Source organism: Triplophysa dalaica, chromosome 15, assembly GCF_015846415.1.
Source record: "Triplophysa dalaica isolate WHDGS20190420 chromosome 15, ASM1584641v1, whole genome shotgun sequence".
Lineage (NCBI taxonomy): Eukaryota > Metazoa > Chordata > Actinopteri > Cypriniformes > Nemacheilidae > Triplophysa > Triplophysa dalaica.
The window spans coordinates 7823431-7843030 of record NC_079556.1 but is presented as its reverse complement, the minus strand read 5'-3'; the positions used below and the strand labels follow the sequence as shown (position 1 = coordinate 7843030).

At 36.0% G+C, this 19600-nt stretch overlaps 2 protein-coding genes across 4 annotated transcripts in view; one reads left to right on the top strand and one right to left on the bottom strand.

The window, feature by feature from the left end:
- The window catches only part of kcnh1a (potassium voltage-gated channel, subfamily H (eag-related), member 1a), a 40705-nt gene extending 38522 nt beyond the window's left edge, over window positions 1-2183 (bottom strand). The window contains exons 1-2 of one of the 2 annotated variants that reach the window (XM_056768764.1): window positions 1984-2183; window positions 768-794 (exon numbers count right to left, since the gene is read on the bottom strand). In XM_056768764.1, coding sequence (XP_056624742.1) covers window positions 768-794; window positions 1984-2056 — 100 coding nt within the window. In that variant the 5' untranslated portion in view covers window positions 2057-2183. The remainder of the gene's footprint in view (window positions 1-767; window positions 795-1983) is intronic. The other variant, XM_056768765.1, reaches the window with a different exon arrangement.
- A 2923-nt stretch (window positions 2184-5106) lies between these two features.
- On the top strand, window positions 5107-19257 carry plb1 (phospholipase B1). Of its 2 annotated transcripts, none has more exons than XM_056767991.1 (42): window positions 5107-5244; window positions 5486-5542; window positions 5631-5694; window positions 6228-6262; window positions 7335-7386; window positions 8055-8106; window positions 8488-8544; window positions 8628-8696; window positions 8988-9052; window positions 9144-9225; window positions 9523-9627; window positions 9876-9941; window positions 10179-10247; window positions 10450-10542; window positions 10615-10675; window positions 10768-10826; window positions 10975-11048; window positions 11184-11227; window positions 11669-11777; window positions 11897-11948; window positions 12074-12154; window positions 12274-12339; window positions 12630-12730; window positions 12818-12899; window positions 13074-13178; window positions 13279-13374; window positions 13604-13675; window positions 13771-13848; window positions 13924-13984; window positions 14367-14425; window positions 14504-14571; window positions 14711-14754; window positions 16325-16424; window positions 16501-16552; window positions 16762-16842; window positions 17055-17120; window positions 17267-17361; window positions 17455-17536; window positions 17834-17938; window positions 18159-18254; window positions 18324-18398; window positions 18613-19257. In XM_056767991.1, exons 1-42 carry the CDS (start codon window positions 5166-5168, stop codon window positions 18883-18885), a joined length of 3282 nt encoding a protein of 1093 aa, XP_056623969.1. In that variant the 5' UTR covers window positions 5107-5165; the 3' UTR covers window positions 18886-19257. The 2 variants fall into 2 exon arrangements, with proteins under 2 accessions (XP_056623969.1, XP_056623968.1); XM_056767990.1 differs by having other exon boundaries at window positions 9873-9941.
- The last annotated feature ends 343 nt before the right edge of the window (window positions 19258-19600 follow it).

The following is a 19600-nucleotide window of genomic DNA, read 5'->3' as shown; positions in this document are numbered from 1 at the left end:
TTCTTATATAAACTTTTCATCCAAGGAGAAAAGTTGTGAAAAGGCGTGACTAAGGTTTTCTTTCGTGCAGTCCTCATACTGTATGACCTGGATTTGAATTGCTTTTACATCAATGAAGGCTATAATTTGTAAGATTCAAACGAAGTACCACGTGAATTTCTTTACACACTTGATGGGTGTTAATTTTGGACCCCGCACAAACACATCTTTCTATTGCTCGTAAAGGGTAAATATGAGATGAATAAATGTCCTTACAGATGAAAAATAAAAAGAGAGCATTAAACTAGTGATTGATAACTCATTTGCCACAAAGCACAGTTCTCCTCTACTGAGCATAAACACAGGAAGTACACTAAAAAGTGTATTAAACACACACACATAGACTTACACGCAGCACTATGGAGGAAAAACGTTCCATGCCAACATTTGTTATTTTACAGCACGTGCTGTCAGCGCTGAGTGAGGACCGGGGAGAAAAAGCTACATGGTTATTGTCACCATCTTTGACTAGAGCCTTTAAATATCAACAGAATTCTTACCATTTACAGGACCTAAAAAATTCAATGAACCTTTTAATTAGAATCAGACTATTAGTTTGTAAATTAACAGAAATTGGTATAGAACAATCTTCGATGTAAAATAGGAATTATAGAGAGGGAGGGGAAGAGAGGGGGATAAGATAGAAGGTAAGAGAGAAATAGAGGGAATGAGATAATGTAGAAATGGGAGAGTTTAAGCACATGTGTTCTGCTCAGTGAGGTTTATACCTGTGTGTCTATGTGATAATGTCCAAACTGGAAGTTAAAGAAAACAGACAAAGAGTTAAAATAACAAACACACATACCACAGAGGAAAAGCTAGTTTCCATCCTGATTTGAGGTTTTTCATTTGTCCTCTTGGTCTTTTCCAGAAGACTCTACATGACCATGGAGGTCTTACAGACATGCTTTATAAGTTCTGTATATGTGTATATGTATATGCTCTATAATTCGTCCGAGAGCTAGCATTGATCTACAGGGGCAGAGTTGCTCTTCATGGTCTCTTATTTCATAGACTTATGATCATTCTAAGGTGCCTACATATGTTTTTGCTTAATATAAAAAATCTTTTTCTATTTTAAGTTGCTTGCAGAGGTTTTAAAGCACTGTATCTCAGACGGTGATGGTTAAGATGCTCAATCAATGTTTTACCTTTCTGTATATGTTCTGTATGTGTATATGTATATGCTCTATAATTCGTCCGAGAGCTAGCATTGATCTATAGGGGCAGAGTTGCTCTTCATGGTCTCTTATCTCATAGACTTATGATCAGTCTAAGGTGCCTACATATGTTTTTGCTTAATATAAAAAAACTGTTTCTATTTTAAGGAGCTTGCAGAGGGTTTAAAGCACTGTATCTCAGACGGTGATGGTTAAGATGCTCAATCAATGTTTTACCTTTCAGCAGTCATAAATATTCATTATTATTAAATATTCATTCAACAGAGTTGTTCTCTATTCCCGCAAAACATACAGATGACAGGATGTGCAGTGCGAGAACAACAGTATAAAAAACCGTATTTGAATACATATGATCTCAACATAAATCTTTAGAAATAAATGCTGATCCTTTCAAATTTATTTAACCTATTGACAATTATAACAGTCTTTAAGAAACATTTTGCAATATAAAGCGTCGAATTTCCACAATATAAATGAATACATTGACTGAATAAATGTTGAATTCTAGATAGTTTATGACCAATGTTTACATATTAGTCGTTCATTAATTTGTACAAAAAAAATCCAAATTGAATTCGTTAATTGTATTCGCATCACACTTTATCTTTTCTTCGTCACGTGGTTATAGACGCAAAAGTATATTGTCTGTACGTGTCTTGTATACACTAAAACTTTTTCCTTCTTTAGTGTCTGCGACATAAACGTTGATCATCTTGTGCCCTGCTTTGAATGAGCGTCTTCTGGATGTAGAGCTGCATCTTACCGTTAGACCGGCGGACAATGTTTTCCAAAAAAGTGTTTTGTGGAGCCACTAGTCCTCTTCGTCCCCCGGCCATCACGGCGGGTCATGCACTCCAGCGAGAGCCCGGACCGGTCAGCATGAAGTACCCGCAAACGTCTCAGGTGTGTCTGTTGTCCACATACCGCTACCGCATCCAGTGATGTGTGGACCCGGGGCTCCCGAATCCCACTCTCCACCCTATTGATCCATCTCTCGATCGGGTAAGACCGGAGAAACAGCGCCATCTGTTGACCCGTATCTGAAATGGCAGCGTGAATCCAGAAGTGGCGCTGTTTGCATGATATGCTTTACAAGATCTAATTCAATCTGCTCGCCATCTGCTGGGTCGAATGTTTAAAAAATATGTTTGTTTCCCATAAACGTTTATTTAACAAATAAGGATTTAAAATAATGCCAGTCTGATGATGTCTTCAGTAGTTATTTTGGTTGTTTTATTCAACACTGAACTTGTGGGGATACTTCACCCAAAATGAAAATTCGGTCATCATTTACTCTCCTTCGAGTTGTAGACAAATCTGTATCAATGTCTTTGTTTGATGGATTGACTCCCATTGTAGGAAAATAACTTTATAATTGTATTATGTTCTGTTCAACACAAAAGAAGTCCCTTTTGAAGAATGTAGGACAGTAAACAGTTCTGGGGCACTTTTGACTACCGTTGTGTTTTCTCCCACTATGGTAGTTAATGGTGGCCGAGCACTGTTTGTTTACAAGAATACTTCATAATATCTTTCTCTGTGTTCATCAGAACAAATAAATGTATACAGATTTGGAACAACTTGAGCAAATGATGACACAATTTTCATTTTCGGATTAACTGTTCCTTTAAGGCAGCAAAAATGCAGATGTTCAAACTCTTTGTTTAAAGTTAAATTTTTTATAAATAACCTTGCACATTTTTGCAGTTTTATGATTTTTTAATTTATTTTATACTTTTACTTAGTGCTATTTGATGTTTTACTCAGAATCCTGTCAAAAGCCAAAACTCATGTATAGTGGGGTATGTTGTCACAAAAGTCCAAGTGTTCAACAAACAGTTTTTTCCTGGGTAATAACAATCAAAGTGTTGGTAGCTGTAGGCATTTGTAAATTAACCTTTTGTAAACAAACCTACCCGGAGAAATATCATGAAATGTCAACAAGGTGGATGACAGGGCATGCAAGACTTGTGTTATCAAAGTTGACATCCCAATCAGAAACCTGTAATAGTCTAGCCTACATCCCATTGTGCTCTTTGTATAATATGTCTGAACCTGTTCACTAGCCAACATTTGTTCAAAGTAACAAACAGGCTGGATTATTACAACATGTACACAATAAAGTAAATTAACTCTTTACGATGCTTTCATAAATTCAACAACACTGCTAACCAAAAGCCTATATTTTTGGAGCGAACTGTCTAACATAACTGTCTCTATGTAGCCTACGTTATATAAATAATGAAAATGTTGTCTTTAATATGACAGTGCTATTCGTTTAATGGGCTCATGGTGAGATGTTTATCTTATCAAAGTGAGAAGCTGTAAAATCTGCAGAAATCTTATTGACCTCATTATCAACTGTAATTATCTAATCAGATTCAAGTCTAACGTGAATATCTGTCACTTAAAAACGATTAAATGTTGCACCACGCTCCTAAAAAATAAAAGGGTTATTTGCATCAATGCCATACACCCTAATAGTGGTTCTCAAACTGTGGTACGTAAGTTAACTGTGGTCCTTGAAGAGACCCCTGGTGGTACGTGACACGAAAGGAAATTAAAAGCTGTAAATTAATTTAGTGTTTTAAATACAATGTCAAATGTTTAATAGATGATCGATACGGAATACATCTCATAAAGCCTATGTGCTCATTTTATACAGCTGTGTAATTATCGTTTATTTATCATCGGTCGATGTAACACGTAAGGCGCGTGACAGGCAGCTGCATCTGCGCGTGACAGGCAGCTGCAGCTGAGCTTAAACACAAAGCGGGAGTAGACTCTCTCTCTCTCTCTCTCTCTCTCTCTCTCTCTCTCTTCCGATGAGCTGCGTGCAAATTAAGCTTCTTATGTATTCCTGAGGTATTTCTGAGCTTGAACCGCTGTTTAAAGGTGTTTTATACGCTAATTCAACGCGTCTGGATCTCCCCGAGGTTAAATCATCGAAACGCGCTTTAGTTTTACGTTGACGAGCCGCTGCAGGAAAGAGTGTCTGTTATACAGCTGTTCTCTTGATGATAAAGTATATTTCGCTGTTTGTATTTATCTTCTGTGTTAAATATTCTTTCTACATTGTCTATCTTTATTATATGTTTGTAGTCTTTCTGCAAGTCCCCACAAAGGCAATAAATCCCCCATTAAACTCATTTTACAGAGCCCTGTTTGTGCACTACAGAAAAGTGTTTTGTGTCTACTATAACTACTGACTAACTTAAAAAAATATGAAAAAAACTTCTTTATTTTAAAAACAAGTGTTAAGATAAAGTTTTATAGATCTACTTTTAATTTTAATGTTTATTCATGTGATTTTTCTATGGCGGTCATTAGGTGGTACTTGGAACAACTAATTTTATTAAAGGTGGTACTTGATCTGAAAAGTTTGAGAACCAGTGCCATAGAAGAATCATTTTCAGTTCTCCAAAGAACCTTTTGAAGTCAAAAGTTCCTAAAATAATGATAGTTTTCTTACCTTCTTATAGTTTGAAGAACCTTTCTCCACCAGAAAGCACATTTTGTGCAACCAAAAGATGTGGATGTTTAGCATCTTTGTTTTGTGATGCATGTGTTTTAGACTCAAACCACTATGTTTACACAACTTTTCAATTTGATTTCTGTTTTTCAGAAGGAAATAATCTGTGTTGACAAACTGCGACTTTATATCCCTTAGTCCGAAGTGTGTTGTGTCAAAAGACATTAAACCGGGACAATAAACTTACTCAACGTCAGTCCATCTTACCAGTAAACCCTTTGATAAGTCGCACGGCAGGTCTATAAAAAATTAAACTCGTCACTGACCTCGAAAAATGCAAACTAACAGGAGGTGTGTCTGAATGATTGAGGAACAATAAGGTTGTATATCAGAGCAGGTTTCGCTAAAAGAGAAAAGCAGCAAAACAGCTCTGGTCTCCTGACAGCTCCTAACAGGTGTACCAAATTCTTTCCATGATGGGAATAAAAAAGGAAAGGTTCAATTCCTGTGCACAGATTGTGATGCTGACCCTTCTGGCCTTCAGTTTCTCAGGTATTTAAACAAATTTCAGTACTCTTCAATATTCTCTTTCCTGTCAAAAGTAAATGCATGATATGTTCTTGGATTATTTTCCTTATACTTTAATACAGTTGTATTTTATAAATGATTTGATTTCTCTCTTCTGCTTGTACACTTGAAGTACATTTTCTATCACTCTCCAAAGTTGTAGATCCATTACAATACAACTTTGTGTGTCAGTGTATTTTTATGGTTGTTTTCTATTAATGCACAGTGTCGGGATCCCTGTTTTGCACTGAATCCTCTCCTTCACCGAGTACTCCGATCTCTGGTAAGAACAGTAAGAAAGATTAAACATAAAACAACTCTTGACATTATATAAATCTTTACAGTTAATTCCTTTATCATTTCTCTCATAGTTCATGCTCTGAGGCCAGCTGATGTGTCTGTGATATCTGCTCTGGTTTTGTCCGATGCGAAGAGGTACAGTATGTCAAGATTTTTTTGCAGACACATTAAATTGTCAATATGATTGATCGGGAGACTGACACAGAAAAGAACATGAACTGAACTCGAGTTTGAGCCTTATTTGAATTTGGATCATTCTCTGAATTCACTCATTATGTTGCTACAGTATTCAGTAAATGTTTAATGGAAAGTAAACTGAAGATTAATGGCACTGTTTGCTCCTGTCATAGCATCGCAGTCTCTGTGAAGTAGCAACTTTTGCACATATATAAAAGACAACATTATGGAGAATTATACAAATAGATATACACTTATATATTCTGCTGAATATATAGTTATATATATAAAAAGACAACATTATGGACAATTATACAAATAGTTATATACTTATATAGTCTGCTGAAAAGCAAATGTATATTTCTTCAAAATTAAATATATGTATATTTAAGGGTTTATCAAGTAGTTTATTGAAAAAGAATACAGTATTGTGTACCGGATCACAAAGTGTACCAACTTTGTACCAACAAACTTTTTTTTATATACATCAGATCTGATGAAAGTACAGCCCTAAACAGACTGTCAGGTAAGACCTTTCTTTTTCTACAGAAATACTGTAGTTGATGATTGATATCACATGGAAAAATACAGCATCTAATGCATTAACAGATGCATTACACATCTCTCTAGTTGTATCAGAATGTCACTATTAAACTTTCGCTCTCTGCAATTACCCTTTTTGTCACTGAATAACAAAACGCATTGATTGAGCTCAGAATGGCCTTTCACACATTCTGTGTGATTGTCAGGTTAGTTTTAGGAAAGACTCTATAAAGGGTTAGGAGAGGTTTTATCGGAGCACTTTGAAGTGAAAAGAAAGGATGGATGGATGAAAGTCTAGACCACATGAGAAATGATTATTTTAAACCTGAATTTCTCAAAAATGCTTCAATTTGTTTTGCCTAATATATAAATAACGTAACATATTGTAATAATGAGAAATCGTATTTTATAAACAGATTTTTTTAACCTCCGTCGTTTAAAACCGTCAATGGGAACCATAATGACAGTCCTTGAGGCATGTTGTAAAAGGGTGTCCCTAATCGAAATCACATTGACAGTGATGATACTTATCTTAGCATGAACTGTACACTTCTGTTAATGGTTTAGAGTAGATCAAGTTTAGTTGGCCTGATACTATTATTCTCTTCACTACCGTTTGTGATACGGTTATCACACCCGTCTGTGCAGACGATGCCACTGTCCCCTCTAAGGCATCAGAGAGCCTCAACTTCCTTTCTACAGCTCCTCATAAATATCTTTTTACAGTGTTGACTGTTGTATTTGTATTAAGGACATAAATTAGTTGTATAAGTGTAAAGTTATCACTGGCTGATCAAAGGTATTAACAGCAGATAGCAGGAACTGTACAGATAACAGTCAATGCATCAGGTGCACTGACCCCTGCTAAGCATAGAGGTGAAGGTTAGGATTATTATTTAAATCTTTTAAAAATGTATTTAAACAAAAAAATTATACTGATTAAATGTATATATAGAAGTAATTCGCTTAGGATAGAAGTGTCTGCCAAAATGCATATATGTAGCAAATGTACAACAGTAAAGTAAATACAAAACAATGTTTTACTCTTCTTATAGAAATATTCTTCACCTTTAACCCTGATTTGACAATCGTTGTCCCCGGTCAGAGGTAAACACACAAACACGTTTATACTTTTCTATGATTAAATGCAGAGTTCACCCAAAAATGAAAATGTTGTTATTATTTGCTCAAGTTGTTCCAGATCTGTACAAATGGTTTTGTTCTGATGAACATATAGAAAGATATTTTGAAGAATGTAAGAAAGCAAGCAGTCCTGGGGTCAACTGTAGTCAATGGTGGCCAAGAATTGTTTGCTTACAAGCGTTCTTCCAAATATCAATCTCTGTACTCATCAGAACAAAGAAATGTATACAGATTTGGAACAACTCGATGGTAAGTAAATGATGACAGAATTTTTATTTTTAAGACAATGTGATTGGTTTGTGGGGACATTTGAATATCATTGCATACAATATAGTATACAATACCACAGTATACCATAGTATAGTATAGTATAATATAGTATAGTACAGTATAGAATTGTATTGTATTGTATAGTACATTACAGTACAGTACAGTACAGTACAGTACAGTACAGTACAGTATAGTATAGTATAGTATAGTATAGTATATTATAGTATAGTATAGTATAGTATAGCATGCAAAAGCTGCCCCACAGACTCACATGATTTCACAAATTGCTATTTTATAAAGACATTGTCTTTTTACAGTAGGCCTATGTTTGTTAAGTGTTTGTGTCTGTGTTTGTGTGACAGGAGCGTCATGGATCAAGCAGAGGGCATTACACAGTCCTTCAGCTCCACTCAGGTAAACACAGTCCTGTATAAACACTCAGGCAAACACAAGCACAAAAAGAGCTCTCAGGGCACTTTCCACATAAAGGACGCAAACTGGAGCCTAAGAACTCTTAAAAAATGTATTAACCATGGGGTGTGAGATATTTGTGATTCTTGGGGGAGGGATTCAGTAGAGCCAATTTCTTATCATGAAATGATAGTTCACCCAATAAAAGAGATTCTGTCCTTATTTACTCATCATTTACTCTTGTTATTTCAAAGCTGTGTGACTTTCTTTCTGTTTGTCAAGTGCACCGTATTCATACAATAAATCTAACAATATAAAAGTTACAACCAATAACATCTCATTTCTTACAATCGCATCCATCCCTTTCTTTACTCTCTCCACCAGTGGAAGCTGCTCTTGTTTTTTGTACCAGTTGAAGAGCCCTGTGTGTGTGAAGGCCAGGTAACAGCCCATTCATCGCAGATCACATTCAGACATTTATACATTTATACATTATTCTGCATTCTATTTTCCTTTTGCCTTAGGACCTCAAATCAGCTCTTAATGAAACAGTGAGCAGAGTGGAAAATGAACTGGACAGCCTTCACAAGAAGGTACAGATCCTCAGTATCATTCAGACAAAAGTAGTAGCTGTAGTAGCCGGTAACATTTGACAGGCTCCATTTATTAATCAGTTTGTTCACATGAAATCACTAACATTAAATGATAAAAAACATTTATATATTTATAAACTCCTTTTAATTCTACAATGGTTCTTCCCATACATTGTTTTTTAGTCTCATTAGTTCTCATTGTTAATTTTTACCACTTAATTTTAATTCACATTGAGTTAAGGGTGTATAATATGACATTAACCGTTTTCTTTCTTCTCGTTTAATTTCCAGTTAAAGCACACACTTGTTCATGTTGTTGTTTGGGGTCGACTGCCAACTGCTAAATCTCCTAACCGGTCAGTTGTGTTTGTGAATGTTCTCCAAACTCAAACATGATAATATTTAAGATCAAAACCATTATTTTATGAGTTGTGTCTTTGATTGTAGAGTTTGTCAGTGTCAGTGTGAGGAGGAATACAGTATAAAAAGAAGAAGGCTGGACACAGTAATGCTCATGACATCTTTTCAGGTATTTAGTATACTGCACAGTGTGTGAATGTGTGTACTCAAAAGACACACGTAAAAACATACTTTCCTATGACCACTGCATTAACTTTTCTAGTTAACTTTTTACATTAAAGTTTAAACACACAAAATGATTATCCTTTTAAATATTTCCGAACAGATAACTTTTCTAAGAACCTTTTTAAACATATGCGTTCTTCTTCTTCATCGTGGACATCCCAACTGACTGACCTACAGTATATGTTAAAAAGTAATGCATTGAGTTGTTCAATGTTGTACTGTATGTGTGTGCATTGAACAGGAATCTCTCAGTGCTGTTCTAGAGAACAGAGGCTGGTTCGGTGAAAGGGAAGATTTCAGCGTGATGCTTCAGTCCAGGCCAGTACACACTGATCTGTCAGCCCCAGTGAGTATGTTAAACTCAGAGATCAATGTAAACCTCCTGAAAATATAATCAAATATAAACCGAATCCTGGAGAAACTTTGAAACAGGCATCAGACTTGTGTTATTCTTATTTGTATTACTATGCTATGCTGAAAACCACACATACAGTACATGCTGCTCACATGGATCTCTGTAACAACTGTATCATAATGAAAATTATTATTTAAGTGTATTATTATTATTATAAATAGTGTTGAATTTCACAGAAGGAAGCAACTACATCCGACACCACACTTGACCTAAGCAAACTGGCTTTACAACTGTGGATAAATTTGGTAAGTTAATAATAATGCAACAACCCTTGGATTCTTTTGTGTGAACATTGATCCTGCGTTTCAAGGTGAAAAGTTCAGGTATATCAGTTTAAAGTTATAAAGTTTCCCTCAGATTGATGCGACAGATAACAGGTACACATTAGCTCTTGATGATAAACTAATTTAGACCCACGTATCTAATCTAATATGTAAATAAAGAAGAGATCTCCTCATAACTAGTCATCATTATTCTCCCAGCTGCAGCCAATGTCAGACAAGACTGAAGTGGAGGGGAGGGGCTTAATCGACATTCCATGCCCTACTGAGGTGAGAAAGAGAAAGATTTTATTTAAAGGTGCATAAATTGACATTTCTTCCTTCCAAAATGTTCTCAGCCCTTTTTGTCATCTATACTCTCCTGTTTGAAAGGGGTTTGTGTTTGCACATGTAGATGTTTATGTTATTTTGCGCAGACATGCAGACAGCGACAAGCTTACACACCTAAACTAAACTTATACTTTTTACACAGGAAAGGCCGTATTTGCGAACACAACATAACACACACTCCGAACCTGATCTTAAAATCGCACAAAAAGCAGAAATCTCTCCACGTCTAGATCCAGTAAGTCCATCCCCATCATACGTGTCATGTGACACATGTCACACTTGTGTTTAACTTCATTTCACCAATCAGGTGTTAGGAACCGATCTCACCTGTGAGGACCGAGATCCATCTCCCACTGTTCCTACATCAGGTAAATAAAAAATGTGACCGAGCATCTTAAGATATTTATTTGCTGGGGATTATGGGAAATATTTAAGTTTTATCCTCCATGTCTTTCTGTAGTTCATGCCCTGAGGCCTGCAGATATTAAAGTGGTGGCCGCGATGGGGGATTCGTTGACGGTAATAGACTTTTCAAATTTAACTACATTTCTATTAAGAACTGCATTTCAACTTTAATTTACAGTATATACGTACTCCCATCTGTGCATGTTTTTCACGTATAATGGGTCACGGGGTTTGTGATGTCATTTCCTTTGCTCAAAAACAGGCAGGCAATGGGGTGGGTGCAGCACAAAGCAATCTCTTGGGGGTGCTCACAGAGTATCGCGGTCTGTCATGGTGGTGAGTGTCTACATTGATCTGCCACTGGTTCAGTTTTATCCAAATGAATCATAGAAACTAATTCCTAGATGTGAACAATTTCTCTTTCAAGAACATTGGGTGCACAATATTTCTAACTGCCTATTTATGTTTCAGCATTGGTGGAGACAAGAACCTAACAACTGTGACCACTTTGCCAAGTATGTGAACAACGTTACCTAACATTACACTGTCTGTATTAAAACGATTTTAGATTGATGATCATTAATCAGAATTAACGTCATAATCTACCTTATCTCATGCATGCATTATTTATATAATGTAAAATTGGAAGACAACAGCCTTCCCAACTTTCCTCAACTGTTATATTATCGTGAAATTATTCAATAATTATGTCAAATTTTTGATCCCACTAAACAGTTTAAAGTTTTTATTTCTTTTTAAATTGACTTTTGATGTTACGACCAAAAATCTAATTTAGATAATAAAAATCCTATCAAGAGCGCAATAAAATATTTATCTATTATTGTTTTCAAATTGCCCGCACAGTTTATCATTAACTCATTCTTAGAAGTAAATCATATTCACATTGTCTTTAAGACCTTTGGTGCCAAGTTATACAAGATTCATTTTTCCTGTAGATATTCTGAAAGAGTTTAACCCTTCGCTTGTCGGATATTCACTGCAAACGGGAAGTGAGAATTCTGCAGGGAGTTTTTTAAACCAAGCAGTACCAGGAGCCAAATCCGAGTAAGTAGCTCCTCTCAACCAATGAACCAGTGGCTGAATGCTTGAAATTCATAAATGAAATTCTTCAATATTACCAAAAATCAATATTTTATACTAAAATCCAGTTTGTTTTGTTGCAGTGATATGGTCATGCAAGCTAATGCTATTGTTTCAAGAATGAAATCAGATCCAGTAAGTCATTCCCAAAATTTAAAAAAACTCTGACACCTTTACAAATAAATTGGAAAATAAATAGTTTGACCCTTATATCCTAAGTGAAATAAAAAATGTTTTAATGATTTTTTGTGTTATTTCAGCGTATTGATTTCCAGAACGATTGGAAACTTATCACCATCTTTATAGGGGGAAATGACATATGTGACTTCTGCTCTAATACTGTATGTTGACGTTAATATTTATTATCGTTATCACAAGTTATTATCAGAATTACATAATTGAGTAAAAAAATGTATGATCAAAGTTAATAGAGTTGTCCTTTCTCTGTATTTCATCCCAGCTGTATTATTCTCCTGATAACATTGTGAAGCGTATACGTGAAGCTCTGGACATATTACACAGTGAGGTGAGGCTGTCTTTAGTTTTGTTTTCGTACATTTGTTTCTCCAAAGTTTCTCTCAAATTTCCGTAGGAGAAAAAAATATGGATGCAGTTGAGACAATTGTTTAAATGCACTTCATGAAGAAAAAGATCTATAAAATCATTGATGCTTTATCCAGTCAGCATTAGCCCATATAATTTGATCTCAGAAAAACTTGTTGAGGAATGTTTCGTATTAAAATCCTTTTCACCAAATTTAACCATTTACCACTGCTGCCTGTTTCCAGTTCAAAACAGTTCAGTCTTTTTCTCCAGGTACCCCGTGCCCTGGTGAACCTGGTGGAGCTCCTGCATATAGTTCCATTGCGCCGTCTGCATCAGGACCCCAGTATTGGCTGTCCCACCTGGCTGGTCAAGTAAGTTTCTTTGACCCAGTTAAAGTTATTTTTTTTTTTTTTTATATTTTAAGCTAAATACTATATCTTGCTTTGCTTTGCTTTCAGTATATTGTGTCCATGTGTTCTTAAACCTAAAGACGGGACTTCGGAATTGCAAAAGTTGCAGGATTTCAATAAAGCTTACCAGGTAATAAATGCTGAAAAGGGTTTGTTCTTTTTGGGACGATTAACATTGACAACATTGTGCCTACAATTTAAGTGGCAAATACAAAAATTGCGAATTTTTGCAGTATATAAAGTACTTTAAAGTCTATAGTAGTTTATATTTTTATAATAAATATTTCTCCTGTGCATTTTTTAGCGTTCCATGAATCAGCTGGTTGAGTCAGGGCGATATGACACACATGAGAACTTCACCGTGGTCTTGCAGCCATTCTTAAGAAATGTGTTTCTTCCTCTCCTGGAGGTAAAGAACAAACCATAATTTATGAGTCACTCTGTACTTTCTTGATCTCTCACTCTCCCTATGCCATCATCTCTCTTTCTCTCTCTCTCTCAATTTTTAGGATGGAAGGCCTGACCGTTCCTATTTCTCTCCGGACTGTTTTCATCTTGGTCAAAAAGCTCACACTCTAATGGCGCGAGCTCTCTGGAACAACATGGTGGGCATTTACTATATATCTTATGTATATACAACTGTTTAGACGTTGATGAAAAATGCATGATACGTATAATTTTGTGTATTTCAGCCCTATTTAAATATGTACATTTATTTCAATATCTTGTGCCAGTCTTGTAATGTTATGTAGGTTATATCTCCAGCTAACAGATGAAATCTATTAATTTTAATCCATCATTAAAATATATGGATTCTCTCTCTCTCTCTTACAGCTGGAGCCCTTAGGTAATAAAACAGACAGTCAAGATTTTACTGCTGGCATCTCTGTCAAATGTCCTGAAAAGGTGAATTTATTAACATGAATACATATATATCCCTTTTTAATCTGTATAATGTCGTCACACACAGTAATAACATTGTTTTCTGTGTTCTTCCTCAGTCTGCCCCATATTTGAAGACATATCACAACAGCAATTACACATATGAAACAAAGCCTCCCACTCCTCCTCCTCCTACTGTAAGTCACAAAAAAATCCATTTCATAAACAGCATGCCTCAAAACGCTCAACATTTGTTTTCTCTTTTACTTCAGAACTGGGGGAGTGATTTCTCGTGTGTGGATACGGCACCCTCTGAGAGTGTGCCAACATCAGGTAAGAGAAAATAAATCTAATGGATGTGGTTATTCATTCATTTTTTATCGGTCAGTATAAAATCATCAGATTTGTTAGCTTTAAATTTAGTGTGTTTTAATGGCACGGCAATAAAATTGAGTTTTTAAGCTTTTTTTAAAAAAAGGTGCATACAGTTAGGTAAAAAAAGCTCACATAAAGGTACAAAACAGTTTTATTAGGAAATGCAGGTTTGTCTTGATCTTGTTATGATTTAAATTAAATTACAACTTTCTGTCTCAGCTTTTGGTCTTTACATCAACAGGATAGCCTTTGATAGTGTTTTATCTTTATAGGCACAGATATCGTTGTATTTATACTATACTATACTGTTGTGTTTAGTTTTCTTGTTTTTATATCTCAGTTCACAGGCTGCGTCCAGGTGACATTAACGTAGTTGCATCTGTTGGAGATTCAATCACTGTAAGTTTGTGTATGTACAGTGCATGTGTATGATTGTATTTTGTGTCCTTCATTTGACTCTTGTTCCATACCCATCAGGCAGGCTTCGGTGCAAAGGCTAAAAGCCTTCTTGAACTATCAGATGAGGAGAGAGGGGTCTCCTGGAGGTAGGATTCAAATCCCTAAACAACCACTGATCCCTGATCTCATATTCCCTGCTTTCTCAATCTTTATCTTCCTTGAAACAATTGCACTATTACATGTTCTGCATGTTTTCAAAGTGTCTATTTTAAATGTGATTGACAGCATTGGTGGGGATAATACTTTGGAAACAGTTTCCACAGTGCCAAGTGAGTATTTCCCTATCTAACGCTCATTTTATATGCCGGATTGAGAGTTAAAGGTCCAGTGTATGAAATTTAACAACATCTACATCTATAGTGGTGATGTTGCAAATTGCAATCAATGGCTCACTGGCTTACACAGTACCACGATGTCATCATTTTTTCGTTTTTTTGCCGATAACGACACATGCTTTGTAGAGCAGTTTAGATCTTAAGGACCACTGTAGAAACAGCAAGGTGAATTCCATGTAAGTGGACCCTCGGTGTATGTAGATAGAAATAGCTAAATCTAAGGTAATAAATAGTGGTGGGCATAGATTAATTTTTTTAATCTAGATTAATCTAGATTAAAATGGCTCATTTGAATTCTGCCGAAGGCATTCAGAATATGTGTGCTACCCAAATAATGACTAAAAGTAAGTCTTTGAGAACGGGTTTCTCAAGCCAGGTGGCGCATTAGACCAGGGGCTCATCTCCTGTTTCCAAAATGCATCACAAACTGCTTGAGAAAGCTGTTCTACTATGATAATTGGTGATGAAAATTAAATTATGTTCAATAAGATGAACTTGTGTTTACTTCCGCATTAGCTAAGGGATGATTTCCGTTTAGGTGGTACTTGAGACTGGAAAAGCTCCTACAGTACATTTACATTTAGTCATTTAGCAGACGCTTTTATCCAAAGCGACTTACAAAGAGTGAGGGAGCAACAAGCGATATGTCATACAGGAGCCATAATACATTAGATCTCAATACAAAGTTACTGGTTTCAACTAAAGCTAGACCACTACCTGTTGAGAGAAAGTGTTTTTTTTTAACCAATTCCGCATTGCACAAGGTGCAAACAACCTTAGTCTTGTCGATGTTTCTATTGGGAAGCTTCTTAAAAATTAATATTCCCTGAAGCAAACCCGGCGGCTTCATAGCTGCATCCATGTAAGCACGTCACGTTTGATGCGGTAATTTCACAGTAACGTTATGTTGTGTTCAGACCAAAAGCGAATGGCATGTCAAGCGCGAGTGATTTATATGTTAATGCAAAGAGCCAATAGACCTAACTTGCTGCGCGAATGAAGCCCTGGTTATGAGATGATGAGGCGGCGAGAATGACGCGAATGACGCGAGTTGAAAAATCTCGTTCTCGCCCCGTACAGTGCAGTTAAGCTGGTATACATCCGCGCTAAAATATCAAGGTGAAAGTCATCATAGCTTGCGTAGTATAGACCCATCTCCCAACCCAACTTTGAGAATAGATTAACGGCGACATTTTTTTTAACGCGCGATAATAGTCTCTCTGCGTTAACGGCGTTAACGCCGTTAACGGCCCTCCACTAGTAATAAAACATATCACTTCATTGTGTTAAGTCTTTATAAACCTCTGAAGACAAAGTTACAGTATATATATTATATTGCATTTCTGTTAATATATCCTGCCTAAAAAAATTACACATTGGACCTTTAAACTGCAGTTCTTAATGGTTGTTATTTGCGTTATGGTTTTATTGGTCATAAATTAAGGATTATTGAACCTGGTTTGATCTTTTTATATTCTAATATGCATATCTTGTGTTGTAACAGATATTCTCAAAAATTTCAATCCAAATGTTTTCGGCTTCTCACTGGGAAAAGATAAACAAACAAAAGGCTTTAATGTGGCAGTGTCAGGAGCCAAAGCAAGGTAAGAACCACACACATAAATAGATCCTCGCATACAATTTACAACATGTTCTAAGGGTTCTCTCTTTTTTTATCAGTAATATACCAGTGCAAGTGAGGGAGCTCATCACGGCTTTAACCAGTAGCAATGTATGTTCTTCCCTTCTTCCAAACAGTATATAAACTTATTTCATCCATTAGTTTGTGCATTTTTAATATACATATGAAAATAATTGTGACATTTCTAGTGGATATTTTTATGTATTTAAAAGCCTTTCACTGAAAACACTATCCACAATTTTTTGACGATAAAGAATCAAATTCAATAGAATAAATATTTTATTTGATGACCTTCTCAGAAAGTGAATTTTGAAAATGACTGGAAACTGGTGACACTGTTTATTGGGGGAAATGACCTTTGCCAGTTCTGTCATGACCGGGTGAGTGGATGTTCTTAATAATGGCTCTCAGCCTGCTATTATAAATTACGTTTCTACTTGCGTCAGAGGACACAGAAATCATCCGGAGTGACCTTTGAGCATTTTAAAATACATTCTTATTGACAAACCAAGCTGCACTTTTGTTAAATTTTTATGTTTTTCTTCTGAAGATTACTGTAGTAATTGTATAAAAACTTTTTCTCTCTGGTCAGGCCTCTTTGTCCCCTCAGAAGTACATTGGTTACATCCAAGACAGTTTAGACATTCTGTATAAAGAGGTGAGTCACACATGATATTTATTTGACAAAATGCTGCATACTTTCCATAGTTTCATCAGTACATGTGGGTTCTTCCTCACATACACATTTTGAAACAAGATTAAGTGGATTTTCCTTTGCGTATGTGTGTGTATGTGTGTGTGTAGGTTCCTAGAGTGTTGGTGAATTTTGTGGAAATTTTTGAGATCAAGGATCTGCGTCAAGTGAAGAGAGACACGCTGGGCTGCAGCCTTCTGCAAGAGTAAATCAATGAATATGTGATTAAACGATCAGTGAATTTGTTTGTTCTTTTGTACATCAACAGCATCTTCATGGTTGTATGTATTTGTGACAGGAACATTTGTCCATGCTTTTTGAAACCTGGACAGAACTCTCCAGAACTGAGTGAAATGACTAAGATCAACAGGGATCTCCAGGTTTGTGGTTGTTACTTAAATTGGTCATGATTAGCTGAGTGTGAAAGGAAATGTCAAACTTGCCAAAATATTTAAAGGTGAAGTTTGTAACTTTTTGCGCCACTAGTGTCACCTTACGGTATTGTGAAGTAATGAGCAACCTTGCCAAAGAGTCCTATTATTGATCGGACAGATAGCGCAACCCCAAACAAATTTCATTGGTTAAGGCATGGATCTAAGAGAAAGCAAGACCTTGCCTACAGTTTAAGACACATTTCTAATGAACTTCTGTAATCAATATTTTGTTTTCTATGTCAGACAGAGACTGAAAGGCTTGTGTATGGTGGTCGGTATGACGGACGAGAGGACTTTACAGTGGTGCTTCAACCCTTTTTTAAAAACTCAATTCTTCCATTGGTTGGGGTGAGTGTCCCGGGCTTTCGGTCCGTCTAAGATCTGTAAAGCACACACATGTAGAATGAGAATGCTTTATGGTTGAATTTAAATGCAGTGGAAATATATCGGTGTACTATTATATCATTTATGAAGATTGTGCAACCATAATTTACATATTTGAAGAGCTCTCAAAACCTAAAGTATCAGTGTCAAGGCCAAGATTTTAAATTTGTTATCTCTCTCCTAGGACGGCACACCAGACCTGAGCTTCTTTTCTGTGGACTGTTTTCATTTCACTGAACGCGGACATGCAGAGATGGCTATCTCTCTCTGGAACAACATGGTAAATACACACACACATACAATGTCACAGCAGCTCTTATGACCCTAACAACACTTGTTTTTATTGCAGCTGGAGCCGGTGGGAGGTAAACAGAACTACAATAATTTCACCTATGACCGCAGTAAGATTCACTGTCCTACAAAGGTGAGTTGACGGCAGTGTTTCCTACATAGAACATCCAGTGTTTTATTGCTCATACAGTCAACCCTACCGTTTCCGGCATGCCGGGTCATTTTTGTGTAAATATTCAGCTTGCACTATTTATATTACAAAATAGTTGCAGAAAAACTAATTTTGTTAATTACGATGCACCAAAATATGATAAAATACACATTCAGATTATATCTTTCTCCTGCAGGAGCATCCGTTTATCTATACACTAGTTAACAGTGTGAATAGTGACTCTAACATCTCAACCACTGTCATACCCACTACGGTTCAACCGGGAACTCCACTCCCTCCAAAGTCCTCCAGTGATTCCATACCTGCCTGGGGCGCTGCAGTTCTGGCTGTGGGAGGCTTGCTGATTGGTTGGGCCATAACGTGGATCTTCTTCTACTACAGAGAACGAAGAACCCGAAAGAGAAGCCAGAACAATACTGAGAGTGAAATGAAAGGAACTGAATTTTAATAGGCTTGTAGAAAGAAAATGTAGATAAAGAAGACACAAAAAATCATTTGTAAATTGTTGTTGTAAATTATTTATATAAGAATAGTAATGATAGATACTGTAATGACTGTAGTACTGTCAGTGACTGCCCCTGCTTATATCATATCTGACCATGAGAAATAAAGTTCAAATGATTTTATATTGGACCTTAAACTAACATTATCAACACAAAACAGGGTCACATAACAATATTTATATACTTTAAATTGATCGGAATGAAATTCTCTGTAAATGTTTTTTTAAATATATATTTTATACATTTGTTTTATAGAGAACAATGTTTTCAAGTTTAAAGCTGATTTTAAGCTTTTGTCCTAAATTTAGTTTGTTCATTGTTACCCCAAAATAAAAATTCCTCCATTACCCTTATTCCAAACACGAATGGCTTTTTTCTTTAGCAGAACACAAAATAAGATATCTTGTATAATGTGTGTAACAGCATTGAACCTGACTTATGTTTTATGGTCACAAAACCACTGAGACATTTCTCAAAATATTTTTAGAAGGAAGAGTCACGTACAGGTTTTGAACCCAATGAGGGTGAATAAATGAAGACCGAATTTTTATTGTGTGATCAGCTATCAAACGTAAACTGATTTTGAGGGACAGTTGCCTTTTGGTTTCTGACCAGTAGATGGCGCCTTCACCCGTAGCAAATATACACCTCAATGCACCT

Bases quoted from the DNA above. Each gene is read 5' to 3' on its own strand.
- plb1 (XM_056767990.1), top strand. From the start codon at position 5,166: ATGATGGGAATAAAAAAGGAAAGGTTCAATTCCTGTGCACAGATTGTG. The intron at 14,426-14,503 runs GTAAGTTTGTGT...CATACCCATCAG, and splicing joins CTGTTGGAGATTCAATCACT to GCAGGCTTCGGTGCAAAGGC. The intron at 16,425-16,500 runs GTAAGAACCACA...TTTTTTTATCAG, and splicing joins GTGTCAGGAGCCAAAGCAAG to TAATATACCAGTGCAAGTGA.